Source organism: Phallusia mammillata, chromosome 8 (genome assembly GCF_965637545.1).
Source record: "Phallusia mammillata chromosome 8, kaPhaMamm4.hap1.1, whole genome shotgun sequence".
NCBI classification, from domain to species: Eukaryota; Metazoa; Chordata; class Ascidiacea; order Phlebobranchia; family Ascidiidae; genus Phallusia; species Phallusia mammillata.
Genome location: NC_137259.1, coordinates 3087626 through 3102486, shown reverse-complemented (window position 1 = coordinate 3102486; position 14861 = coordinate 3087626). Strand labels below are relative to the sequence as shown.

The 14861-nt window shown below is 34.7% G+C and overlaps 1 protein-coding gene across 1 annotated transcript; it reads left to right on the top strand.

The window, feature by feature from the left end:
- Positions 1-4277: 4277 nt before the first annotated feature.
- On the top strand, positions 4278-11277 carry LOC145205495 (uncharacterized). Its single transcript, XM_080078232.1, has 9 exons — positions 4278-4456; positions 5946-6128; positions 6438-6573; positions 6981-7072; positions 7653-7832; positions 8364-8525; positions 8636-8750; positions 9284-9423; positions 9987-11277. Exons 1-9 carry the CDS (start codon positions 4438-4440, stop codon positions 10118-10120), a joined length of 1161 nt encoding a protein of 386 aa, XP_079934358.1. The 5' UTR covers positions 4278-4437; the 3' UTR covers positions 10121-11277.
- The last annotated feature ends 3584 nt before the right edge of the window (positions 11278-14861 follow it).

Sequence of the window (14861 nt, the reverse complement as noted above, 5' to 3'; positions counted from 1 at the left end):
TTTAAATTTAATGTCATTTGAGGGTAAATGTAAAACAGCAAAACATTTAAGATGTACAAAATCAATAGGTTTAAACAATTGTTTTAAGTTTTAACTTCGAATAATGCCAAGAGGTAAATGTAATAAAAATGTTTAAGAGTTTGGGCTACAAAGGTAAAGCGTATTTTTTGGTTACGACTTGACGTTTTGAATTGTTATACTTTGGTTATTTTAGTATTGAAGAGAGTATACGTTTTTTACAATCCAAACAACACGAAACATTACCGATATTCGAGTAATTTAAGCGAATTTGGAGCGTGGAAAAGCACCAAGCACCTTGGGCATCTCTGGTACTTTGATCTCTATACCAGGTAGTTGCTTAAATGACTTTTTTGTTTATACGTTATCTACTTTCAAACATTTTTTGTTGTTTTCTTAGTCGTTGGTCTGACCGACACCTGAGAATATATTTCTGTCATCACTATTTGAAAAGATGGTTTATTTCGCCAACGAAATGCAATGGACACGACGGTAAGAAAATTGGAAATTTTAATTTTAAATGTGGAAACCATATCTGTTTCAATTACGTTCCGGAAATGTTTTGCATTTTCAAAAGGCACCAATGCAATCAAAAGATAAATAGGAAATAATAAAACAAATACAATAGCTTTGGTTCTAGTTCATTTCGCTGTAGTTTGGTACCGAATCCGACCCGATTCAGGTTTACTACTTGATTTGGTTTGTTTTAGATTTGGTACCGGATCCGTTTCGTTTCGGATTCGATATCGTAACCTGTTAGATTTGGATTTTGTTCCGGGTCGTTTTGGATTTCGATATTTTTTACTAATATGTTCTAAAGCGACTGATTAGGGCCCGTCGAACCGGATTGAAGTTTTTAATTCGGTTTCAGGTTTTGGATTCGGTTCTTCACGCTATTTTCTGTTTAAGGTTGGTACGATGACGTCAAGTTGGCAGGGTTATATGGTGGAATACCCGGACTACCCGGTTACAAACCGATATATCACTACCGACGAGAAGAACTGGGAAGTTTTGCCAGTCGGCTTACTGAAGTGAAAGGCGATTTGTTCGATAAGTTGTATTGGTATTAAGCAGAACGATCAAGACACGGAGTTGAAAACAAATATCAAAAGCTACAAAATTTAAAATTTAATCAGTCAATGGAGAGTTTTCGGTCAGGCTTTTCGAAACGGAGGTGACTTTCACAGTGCAGGATTAAGGGTCTGCTGGCCTGTAGGCACATTTTGTAAGTGGCCCGTTTTTTGCTATTGGGGAGCGTCACTGTCTGTTACATTTATAACTATAATTTGACGCAGTAAGCAAGTAGTGGGGTATTGCGGCAGACTGTGGCCGAGGGCCACATTATCATATAAGACCTGAAAAATCATCCATGTTTAGATTGATTTGTTTCGTTGCGTCACTCAACAGAAATGCGAATTTTTAAAAACATCAAAAAGGTGGCAACATGTTTCAATTCGTATTTTTTTAACGATTTTTGCAACGTTTTATTAGTTTGGAAAGTAATTATTGTGAAAACATGACTAAATTTCTACAGAGTTTGAAGTGGCCTGGATTTTTGACTGGCCTGTAGGCACGTGCCTACTTTGCCTAATGGTTAATCCGGCACTGGACTTTCAACGTGCTCGGTTTAGCTTGGGTCTACTCGGCTTCATTAGTATCGCCTACTTTTTTGACCTAGTTTAGACTCTACCACTGACATTCGAGTTCCGGTCGAGTTTAGGGATCGTAAACAACTATAATTTAATTATTTTAAACATTTTTAACGCAATTATTTCTGCCTGAAGTTGAGCAAAGTTACGATAATGCCGGATGAGTAGCATTACTCTACTGCAAGCGGATTTAACCAAACTCGGCCACTTCCTGAATACCGACTACAAGGATGTTTTCAATAGAATGCAACCGTAGTATAAACGTTGTACGTGTTTTCGCAAGTAAAACCGTTCTCAAGCGCTTTTCCTTGCGTCACAGATAAAGATAAAAAAAATGTTTTATCGCAGATCTAAAGATATTGGTTGGCAATGATCGATTCACTCAAACAATTGGACACAATTTATCAGACAAAAAGAACAGTGCTTGTCGCCAAAATGTTCTACATTATACGATGAGGTGGAAGTTGGAAAAAGAGGATTGTTCTAAGTTGCTTAGTGTATACAGCTGCGTTGTACCAGGTGTGTTTAAAGTTTCTATGATATATTTCAACTCGAATTGTTGGATACACCTTTAAATTGTCGAGTCCAGTTCTAGTACAAATTTCCACGATTTGATTAAGGCGAGTATTTTTCTGGCTATGACTCAAATCCTTGTAAAATCGAGTAACCTTTCGTAGTAGGAAATAGTGTTTATTAAGGATTTGTTTATTAAGATATTCAAATCATGCTATCTTGACGAAACCTACACTCAAAAGTGCTACCAAAAACTTTCGAACCAATTGCTTTTCAATTTGAGACCCATTGTGACTGTTCTTGTAACAATAAACTGTTAAAAGTTCTTGAGAAATGTTTCAATAGTTTATATTAAACTAAACTAAATTGTATAAACACATGTGTTTTCTGCAGTGCAAAAGTTTGAACAACAGCATGCTGTAGCAATGTCTCCAGTCGTTATATCTGTTACGGCAGTCGTGGCGATTGCAATTTGCTGTGTGTTTCTTGCAGTTGGGTATTTGATTTATAAAAAGTAAGTTTATATTCAGCTAATAGTAAAAAAACATACAACTAATCGAACAACATTTATCAGAGCTTGTTACATGCACGACTTTATAAGCTTGTAATAAATTTTTAATGTCTGTACAAATTTAAAAAACAACCTCAAACGCAATTTAAATGTGTTTGGGAAAACTAAGAAGAAAGTTCTTGTAGATGTCGAGCAGAAAAAGCAGTGGAACCGTCCTGCAAACCAGAAGATAACGATTCACCACCAAGAAGACCAAACACACAGCGAAAGTATTACAGCGTGAAAGAAGATATGGATTTGGATTCTAGAATCGAAAGTATGTGATAACCATAAACATAGGAAATTTAAACAACAAAAGTAATGCTTGCCTTTTAAACATCCTGCAGCTCAGAAACATATATTAAGGTAAAGATATAGCCGCGAACACACTGTAAACATACACATAATAGCTGCGTAGCGCAGCAAATTTGGTACCGTTCGATTTTTAAACATTCGATTTTTTTTTGCAGCCCATCGTGTGGCAACAATCCTACTAAATTTTGTTGCATCAAGTTTAATTTTGTGCAAAAATTGGTTTATTACACACAAGTCTGGACTGCAATATGCTAAAAGGACCATATAAAAACTTGCAATTTTCAATGCAAAAGTCGAGACCGAATAAACCTGCAGCCAGTCGGTCTACTAAAATCTCAGAAAAGCGGATGACACATAACACGTTTTAACACCAGACAGCCTTGGTGAATTCTAATTGACTTTGTTGTGTTCTAACAGGTCATGTTTATCAACACATCGGTCAAGCTGAATATGAAAACCACTGAATGATTCGAAATGGACATTAATACTGACATACATGTTTAAACAGGACAAATATGTGTGATACTAATCCTACTGTATCGTTTACGTCTGTCAAATTATCTGTATATTGTATTGGTTATCTTTTTTTGGCTTGTTCGTAAATGTACTTGTAATGTAGGTATTAAGGCCACATATAAACCATTTCCCGCATTTAAAGAACTAAGACCATAATCTTTTTTTTCACATATTAAAAAAAGAAAGCGGTCGGCCTTAATAACTCCAGGTATTTATTTGCCACAAACGCATTGAATTTAACTTTTAAAAATACGTTTGGTCGCTCTTGCTTAAATTGGCAGCAAATTAACGTTATCCTAAAATAGCCGACAAAACTTTGTAATATTAATGAAGTTTCAAAGGAGAAAAATTATCAAAAACATTTGTGTTTTGAAGTTTTTGTATATTTTACTATAAATGCATTAACATCCAACAATAGCGTTGTACATGACTTTGCTCCAATTGCGCCTTGTACAAGGACAAAATGTTAAGTTTTCTTTAAGCTCATTGCGCCGTTCTATGCTGCAGCATGTGCTTTGGGCGTAAAACGAAAAGCGCTTTTATCATGAAAAGCACAATTCGTTGATTACTTTACAGCACAATAGGTTGCCCTTAAGAGCTGTGTGCTGGATTACTGAAGTTCCTAGTTCAAAGATTTTAAGTTCAAATTTGCGTTTTAGTGATGTTTTTGAGTCAAGTGAATGTAATCCTGTTTTCTGTGTTTGTTGTATAAACTACATGTGCTTCTATGGACAGTATTAGTCTTGGACAGGTATTCGCGTTAAAACGAGATTAACAGAGTAAAAATGTGTAGCTTTAGTTGTTGCTATGTACTGATTTAAAACACAAGCTCTTTACGTCAATGAAACAAAGTGAAAAAGATACGTTTTTCTGTATATGTGCACCTATTATTCAGGTAAGTCAAAAATTGGTAATAAACGGTTTCAATTAAAATGAGTTGATTTTAAAAGAAATTTTGTTTAAAGCAAATTTATTATGAAGACCAGCTAAGTCATAAATGAGTTTATTTCGCTTGGTGAAAGAAAACATAGCGACACAATTGCTGTAAAACAATCACCTGGAAATAGCTGCGCAACGTTAAAACGTTATCGAGCGAAAAAATAGTACAGGGCTCAACATGTGGATCATGACTGAGCGCGTTGCAGTTACACCGTACATTAAGCGTTATGTGAGAGTTTTGGCGCAATGTAAGTTAAAACAGGTACGTAATAAAAGCACTAATGATGTAAACCATGGCGTCAATGAGTTTGACCAGTATGTACATTTAAAACCAGACATTAAATATCATACAAAACCACTATTCTATTGTTTTTTAACAAAATTCTGACCAAATTTAACGGTGACTATGTCATCTCTTACCTAAAACGGGTGGTTAGTTTATAGGACCCCCTCGACTGGTCCCGTCCCACCCCCAGTCGTGTTTACCAACAATGCGCCAACCTCACTTTCTTGTGAGCCCCAGACACTTAACGCCTTGTAGTGACGGTGCAGATGCAGCGCGTTTAGCGCTCATTTGACCAATTGTGCCCGACACTTTTATACGCTCCATAACGTTTCAATGTTGCGCATCTATTTCGGGCTTGGTGATTGTTTTAGTGCAAATGTGTCGCTATGTTGTCTTTCACCAAGCGAAATAAACTCAACTCAACAACTTTGTCAAGTTTGTTGTATTTCGAATGCATGTTTGTTATGAATTGTGCCACTTCCTTTTACAGTCTCAACCACGTTTGTACGTGACACACGTGTTTGACGCATTTAGCAGAAACCGTTTCCCGCCAATTTCCCACACCGACATGAAACTCAAAAATTTGCATAAAACTAAGACGTAACGGATGTGTTGTTACTAACAGCCCATTATATGCTATACTCAGCGGACAAGGTATAGATGTGGTATACTATATGAAGGTTGTAAAGTCAGGGCTAAGATAATGTTTAACAGATTTATATTTATTCTGCGTATTGTTGTGATATTATTTTCTTTTCTCGGGAAGAACTCGGCAGTAGGTAATGTAAAAAAATTATCTTTTATTCAAGAGTTTGTGTTTTAGTTAAACACCTTGAAATGGTCCGAAGCTTATTTATTTTCAAACTTTTCTAGCCGTAATAATGAAAATAACGACCCAAATAGACGTAAAAATTGACATGATTTATTGTTCAAACTGTATAGTCTCATAATGTAGTACTATAACTTTTGAAAGTAACCAGATCTTATTTTAAAATTTGCGTTAGGCATCTATATCTTGCTTTGTGGTTATAGATGGAAAACTCGTTAGCTAACATTTTTTTTGTTTTAAGCCATGTATTTTAATAAGCTTTACACTTGACCCGCACAAAGCTGGTTAATGAACTTGATTTAAGTCTGATTTTCGTGTTAATTTCTACAGGGGATCTTTACTATACATTCCCCATTGCAAACAACCAAACCAGATCTTGGGTAACTTTATCCAGCTTAAAGTTGAATGCAAGTGGTGCATCAGAACAATGTAAAAATTTGGGTGGAGTTCTTACCCCTGTGGATGACGTCACAGATAGCAGACTGACTCCGATGATGCAATCAATCGAAAACGGTAAATCTATAATTGGTTTATATTACTGTTTTTTTTACGTTAAGAAAAACATATCTTTGATTGATTTAGCCAATATCTCTGTTTTTTTCGTTGTGAAGCAAAAACAAATCTGTAATTGATTTATATTACTGTTTTTTTTTTGTTTGTTTTTTGTAATCTATAATTGATTTTTAATACTGTTTTTTGTTTCGTTGTAAAGTAAAAACAAATATTTGATTGATTTATATTACTGTTCATTTTTCGTTGTAAAGCAAAAGCAAGGATGTTTATAGCGTTGTGTCAAATCTAAACTGATGCATTTTTCTATAGATCTTCGCAGGGTTTATATCTTTTACGACCCAGCCAACTCTAAAGTTTACCGATATTCGACAAATTCAACCGAATTTGGGAATTGGAAAAGCGCCAAGCACCTTGGACATCTTTGGAGATTTGATTTGTTTACAGGGTGAGCAATTTGATGAACGTTTATTGTCGTTGTATTTAATAATGATAAAATGGAGTCGCTTTGCATGAGGTAGATTTTATTTGATAATGCCAATTTATGGCATTTAATTTCGAATGGCATTGTGGGTCAAGAAGTATTATTTCTTTGCATTTGTGAAGTATTTCAAAGTTATATATTTTTGCAAAAAATGCTGTCCTTACTTTGTTTGTCTAACTTTGTTAAAATTGTAAAATGCTTGAGTTATATATATATAAGCTATGCTCAATTCAAAACTTTAAGAAAAAGGTCTCTATAGTATTGTGTAACGGCCGTTTGGGACCAACAAATAGTTTTACTCTTTTGCTATAATAGTGAATTGTATGGAATGTTTACATCATTTTAATTCCAAACCAATTAAAAATTAACAGGCGATCACCTTGGGCGAAACAATTAATTCACTTCTGCCATCATCTAAATTTGAGGTGGTTTATTTCAAACCAAACTTGCAATGTACGCAAAGGTAAGGGTCCATTTTATGTTTTCCGATAAACCAATAAAAAGGTGACCTACTCATTGACAGTAAATATTCGATTTGCTTCGGTTTGTATTCAGTGGTGGGATTCAATTTTTGATCAGCCAGTTATATCACAAAAGTCATATTTTCAGCTGGTTCTGTTACAGAAGTCCATTGACAGTAACCAGCAATGCTAACCGGTTCGCAGATCTCATAAAATTTTGTGAGACGGTTCTACAGAGCCGGTGCGAACCGGGGCTGAACCCCACCACTGCTTATAAACAGATTTAGAAAGCTAGGTATACTGTACATTTCAAACTTTAAACTTGAATCTACCAGCTCCTTGCTTAATTGGTGAAGACTACAATGAACCTTATGTTATTGATTCATTTTTATTAAAACATCAAGTCATTCATCCTTATGACAAGATTGATGGCATTACTGGTATCTATAAACAAGCATTAAGATATGTGTAATGTTTTGACCAAATTGAAGCCTTTGTGCTTTTTAGTAAATTTGAATGAATCAGTCAAATAGCGAATACAATATTACTGTTCTGTAACAATATAACTAACTATTTATCTAGGTTGGGATGCTGATCCGGATCTGGTAGGTTTATATGGCGGGGATTCGGAAATACCCGGATACCAAACGATTTATAATTATCGTCGGGAGGAAGCTGAGAGCCACGCAAGCAGATTGACGGATGTTAAAAACGATATTTATCAGGGTTATCGAACTCAAATGGAAAACATTTATGCTGCAGGTATTTCTCTGAAGAAAACTACAAACTAAATTAGTTAAGATGAACATAAATTCACAACTGGGATCAGCTCTGAAGCGTCTATGCAGACAGCGATCACGGCACACTCATATATAAATCACAGTACGCCAGGCCAATTGAAGGCGTTATACCAAATCAGCCGATCACCAAGCATTCCCGGAAAGACTCCAGTCGTGGGTTCGAATCCCACCGCTGGCTAGATTTTTCTAGCCTACGCCTTGCTATATGGTGGTGAATAATTGGTGACTGGCTGATTCGGTATGGCGTCTTCAATGGGCCTGGCGTACTGTGATTTACAAACTAAATTAATAAAGTATTTTTTTATTGTAATTCAATTTATATGACATGAACGACTTTAAATACTTGGTAGATTTAATCGCAAATTGTGACATTTAAATTCATTCAATGTATAGATTTGCCTCCAACTAAGCTACATTGAGTTGAATTTGTAATCTAGGTTTATAGAACTAAAATTTTAAAATGGTGACCACTAAACGTTTTTGTCGTTTTTAGATGTAAAAATCTACGTGGCAACAAAAATGATGGAGCCAATCGTTATTAATGCAACAGCTAATGCTACCTACTGCCAGCAAAGAGTTTTGCATTACAATTTAAAGTGGAATTTGACGAATGTTGATTGCTCTGAGGTTCTTCCCTTTATCTGTTACATACAAGGTCAGTTTGGTTCACATTTTCATTTTGTTAAATAAACCTAAGAATAATTTGTCGAATAAGTAATGACAAACTTGAGAAATTGTCGAACAGTTGTAATGTGTTTATTTTAGAGCCTGGATATGTTTCTGCTGCCATTTTTCACCCCGTGGCAACACCGGTGACTGCTCTGGTGGCTATTTTGGTTTTCTCTTTATTGTTTGCTACGGGATATTGGCTTTACAAAAGGTAACTTTGAGATTTTGTTTGACAATAGTAGGTAAAAGTAACTAAAGAGTAGGCAAAGTTGTTTACGGTTTGACTTTTACTTTTGCCATTTACTATGTGTTTGAAACCAAACTATCTTAAAAATTAGTGGTTTGCTTCAATACTTCAATAACAGCCCACTTAAGTAGCTAGTTGCTGGACTAAACCTAAGGCCTAACAGCCCTAAAATGTCCTGTTTTAATTCGTTGTCTAGTATTGTTCGTTGGATATGTCTTTTTTTTATTTTATAGCCGTATTTTTGTCTTCATGTATAGGCCTGTCAAACAAACATTCAGGCCTAAACTGGTTTAAAAATTCGGGTTCGATACGAACTTTAGGCTTGCGGTAAAAACTTATTTGCCCATTGAGAAACACTCAAGGCACGAGGTGGGATTAGAACCATTAACTTTTCAATTTTTCGATTACTTTTACTAATTTTTTTCCGGCCAGGAATCGTGCCCACTTTTTCGAGCAGTTCTATATACACGTTTTATCAATTTTGACACATTGCGTAGATGTAAACACACGAAGACCGAAGAAGTTACTGAACCTACACTGAACAAAGTTGATCAATTTCCTAATCCTGTCGAAGTCGAGCGGAACGAAGATGGCAGATTTAGAAACCTTGTTGGAGAATATCTACATGGTGCAAACAGTAAGGGCTGAATGCTAGTTTCCATATGTTATGAGATACTATAAAGTTAAGAAGTACTTCTGACAATACGAAGTAAGTACTTCAAATTTTAAGTGTTTTATTTATTTTAAAATTGTATTCAATTATATTTTCGGATTCGGGATTATAGTTTACTGGTTCTGATTAGGTTCAAATTTTTAATCGGGTTGCGGATCGGGATTCGAAACTAAACTATGATTCCGGTTCCAATTTCTTTTTCGAATCCGAATTTAAAACTTTACTGTGGTGAAATGAAACAAAAAACAAACAAATTTAATCAAATTTACTGTTGGTTTCAAACTCGTGAATTACAATTTTCGCTAAAAAAATGACCTTTGTAGAAGAATCGGGTTAAAGCACAAAGCAATCTAAAGGAATTCTATTTTGTGTTTGTTGTTCATAAATGACCAAGGTCAGATGTCCAAGTTGGGTAGAATTATTTGCTTACAAGTACATTTTTTGAAAACCTGCAATTATTCAGTAATTTGAAAATTTGATAATTTGCATAACCGCACTTTATTCTGACTCTGGTTACAATGTTACAGGATACGTCGACCATCACATGCAAAGCGTTTACGTAAATGGGGATGTTGATATTGATGGGGTGGATTCACCCCCTGTTCCAAGACCTCCTATACCACCTCGAAGCCCAATACACCACCACGCCTACTCAAATTGACCCAATCTAACCAAAAAATATTACTTTTTACAACAAACTGTCTTTATGATATATTGTGTTTTTTTATGCCAGTTTTGTAATTTACTATTTTTCTGATCACGTGATTTAATATCATGTGACTTTTGTTCTGCCTGGAAATAAATTACGCGTGAAATAGACTTTTATGACTATATTACATTCACATGCAAACGTTATTTAAATTTACATTTTAATTTTATTAATAATTTACTACGTAGTTTGCAGACAACAGATTATTTAAAATGTTTTTATTGTATATTTTAATTTTTTGTTAAAAACGTTTTGTATATTTCCTAACTAAACCACTTTTTAACTTGGTAAGCAGGAAATCATTTTTAGATTTTATAAGACATAAAAACGATTCTATACTTCAAAATAATATTATTCCTAAACATGATGTACTGTTGTTTCAAAAAATTTGAATATTAACATTTCTGTCCCATTACACGATGTGTAATAGCAATTTTAACATGAACAGTTTTGACTGGTTCTAGACCAGGGGTGTGCAACCTTTGTTGCTGAATGCGCTTGCCAAAATTAGATCGCGGGCCCCACCTATGTATAACACAAAGTGATTTTGCTTTGTTGCTTACCAAATATGCTTAGCTACAAGTAAAATTCGCATTTGATTCTAGCCACACATGCCAGGTCGCAGAAAAATAGCATCGGACGCATTAATCTTGCTCAAAAATATATAATAGTTGGACTCGTTTGCCAGGAAATTTGAGATCCAAGGGTCTCTGCGGGCCACAACCTTTAATAAAGGGCTGCATTTGGCCCGCCGCCCGCAGATTGCACACCCCTGTTCTATGGACACTTGTTTTAACGCAGTACTGTAACTGTGAAACCGTTGTAACTGCGAAACCGTTAGTTAACCCTGACTAAATGGCGGCCCCGCTTCAACAAAACGTGCACTTAATATGCATCATATGCTAATTTGTTGCGAGACAACAGAAGATACCAGCCGCCCTGTAACTCTTAATCGTCATTCTACGTAATGTCTGAAAGTAATTTACATATTGTTTTTTACGTATATTATGATTGCATGCACTTATATCAAAACCTGTTTAATTTAAAAGTCTATCGTCTATAGGAGACGAAGGCTGTATTTTCGTGCAATAAAATCCTCGTGCATTAAATGTTACTGTCTAAAGTTGATTGATATGTCCTGACAGGCAAAAAGTAACATTAGAAGTTGTATTTATTTTAGCGCTTGTATTGAATGTAGGTAGTGTATTGGGTCAGTAAGTAAATACTTTTAACGATTGCTTTGTTTTTTTAGGTCGGCGCTATTACAAAGTGTTAGGATGGTTATTACACAGATATTATTCTTGGCGGTTTTTGTTTTACTGATATCTTTTGGACTACCAACTTCAGAAGCAGGTTAGTACAAAACGAACACAGCAATTTATTTTGTTTAAGACATAAATATGGTTTCAAGGAATATGTTTCCGTATATATGGTGGTACGAAAGTTTTATTTGTTTTTTTTGGTCTTATGGATTGCAAGTTGTTGAATTAGAAGGTCTTTTTCGAAAACGTTGTTTTTATGTATGTTATGTGAAGTAATGGTTGATCTGTTGCTTTTGTTCTTTTGTTATTCTTTACCATTACAAACATAGTTTTTTGAAACGAATACTTAATGATATTACCCTCTGAACGGAACTCACACAAAGTTGTACATTGTAAATACAGATTCGGAACACTATACATGGATCTGTTCATAAGTTTAATGAGGAAAATAACAGCCTGAAATGACATGCATGCCACATGCTTCATTATTCAAATGTTTCGCCAAATGCACACGCCATCATCAGTGATATGAGCGGCCACATCAGTTACAGTGCCGGATTACGGGTCTGCTGGCCCGTAGGCACATTTTATAAGTGGCCCAAAAATCAGGGTTGCCAACTAAAAAAATAGAATTATCAGTGTTGCCAAATTATTGTCACAAAGATCGTTGTTGCAACTATACCTATACATACCTAAACTATACACAGGGTACCGTGCAAAACTTGGTGATATGCCTAACTAAATAACAACTTTGCGCGGTTTGGCGATTGAAAGCGCGTTAACTAGTTTTTGGATCTTACGGAGTAGATCGCTTTCAATACACAAAATAATTATGTTGAAAACATAACTAAATTTCTACTGATTTTAAAGTGGCCTGGATTTTTGACTGGCCTGTAGGCACGTGACTACTTTGCCTAGTGGTTAATCCAGCACCGATCAGTTACACCCGTTTATAACCACGAGTCATAAAAGATTAATAAAAAGTGCAAAACAAGCTCATATCACTGATGATGGCATCAGTATTAGCCGACACGTTTGAAGAATAAAGCATGTCGATTTTTATGTCTATTTGGACCGTTATTTTCTTCATTAAATACAGCTGTAATTATGACTACAAATAAAAAAACACATTTATTTTTGTTTTTTAGCATGCAGCCCCACTATCAGGGCTGTGAACAACAGTGTCATAATGTTTTCAAAGGAAAAGCTAAGTTACGAAAACGCCAGCCGTGCTTGTGAATCGTATGGAATGCATTTAGCTACAATCGACTTTGTCAGGTGGAGAACTCCATTGTTCACTCTCCTGCGTTCTTTGTACACGCCAGGTAAAATTGCCATTACAAAAGTGATTTAATAAGAGAATATTTTTAATGTTACAGCTTTTAAACAAGGTTTGAAACATGGGCCCCCAAAGTACGAACCCGAATTAGATTTATGTTTGTGTACAGGTCAAGCCAAAGTCTAAATAAAAAGCAAGTTGTACAATCCTTTTTTTTTGCAATCACGCCTAATGGGTTTTGTGTCTTAAATAATACAGCGGGTATAGGGAGAAACACAAAAATTGTCTGATTCCGGAAACGTGAGAGCTTTGACGCGAATCCAATGGGCCAAATTGGAAAAACTTTTGAACATTTTGAACAATAATTCAATGTTTACATGAAAAAACAGGCAGGGAAATTTACATAAAAATACCAGTTTAACTTGCAATTGCGCCCTAATGTAAGGATTTAAAGGTTTTATTTAATGTGGATGCTTTATAATTACTTTTAATACTTACTTTATAACTACTTTTAATAACTAATCTTTTTCAATACAGTTTTTATGAACAAGCAATTTTTGGCTGTAATACTTAAGAAACAAGTAACGCCTTTGCTTTTACCCTTTTTCAGATGCGGAAATTGGACGTTTATGGATTCGTTACATTTATTATGACAAGGATATACATCGGTATGATCAGGCTTATGTTCCAAGTCAGAGTGTTTGGAAATCTACAACTATCTTAGGTCACATTGACTATCTAGATTATTACAAAAAGTGGGTATACAACCATTAGACATCTTTTAAAAGGTTTTGGTGTATGTTACTTCACTTCATAAACTGATGATAATCTTACAAAATAAATGATGTCACAATTTAGGTGATTGCTAGACAACTTAACAAAGGTATAATCAAAAAAAATTTCAAAACATTTGTTACATCACCAAATATCTTTTCACATGACGTAGGCAAACATTCACTTTGGTGACATCAACATATACCATTAGCATGACTTAACAAAATACTATTTGTCTAATGAAACTAAATATTTAATCGCTTTACGTCATAAAATCCTTTTTACATGACGTCACTAAACTTTGTTTACATGACGTCACTAACTTTTGTTTACATGGCGTCACTAACTTTTGTTTACATGGCGTCACTAAATAATCTAGACATGACGTAACACAAGGGTATTTGCACATCGTCACCAAATATGCATTGGCATGACCTAGCAAACTGTTTTTTTTTTTTTTTTTTTGTTGAAACCAAATATTAATTCACGTTACGTTACCAATTATTCCTTTTTCAAGACGTCACTAAAGGTTTATAAAAACAACACAACGAAACGTCATTTGCATGACGTGGTCAAATGTGCATTGGCATGGCGTGATTGAATGTACAAATTTGTTAAACAACCGCAAAAGGTTTTTTTTTAATTTATATAATTAATCCAAGCATTTTTTTTATTTTTTTTTATCATATTCATTTTTTCAGACCTGCTCCAAGACGAATTCGACTTAAATATTGTTTTAACAATTTGTCAGGGAACGGTTATTTTCTTTTCATTGGAACTTGCAGAGCGGGTAGAGGTTAGTTTGGTTTCTTTATTATACTTTTTTTCAGTCGTTGGAAGACTTTTTAGTACTTGATTAGACTAGATTGATGTGTGGTTTTATTTCTGATGTTTTCCCCCGCGTCAATGGATCAACGTATGATGTCATTAAAGTGACGTATGTTTTAGGTTGGCATTCGTGGGGCGTCTATTATTTCGAATCAACTTATCGACCGGGTTTAAAGCAATATTTTCTCTTCGGCAACACAAAGAGCGGTTCGGACAAAATACGACAAGTGAACGAAACATACGGAAATTTCTCAATTTTTAAGGGAACCTTCTTTGGACCAGGTACGTTTCAAGAAATGTAATTGAAATCCAGCGATTGTCAAACTTTGTTCAACCAAAAAAACTTGAATTACAAATTCAACAACAATATTAGTAAAACTACAAAAAAGTATTTGAAACCTAAATAAAACTTTGACGCAAGATAATCTATAGTTTTTCTTGCTTTTCTTGGTAAGCTAAAAATCTAAAACGTTTGCACAAACATTTTTGTAACTTTATTTTTTTTGTAAATAGAGTTATTGTTTCATCATTCTAAAACTTATGACTTAAA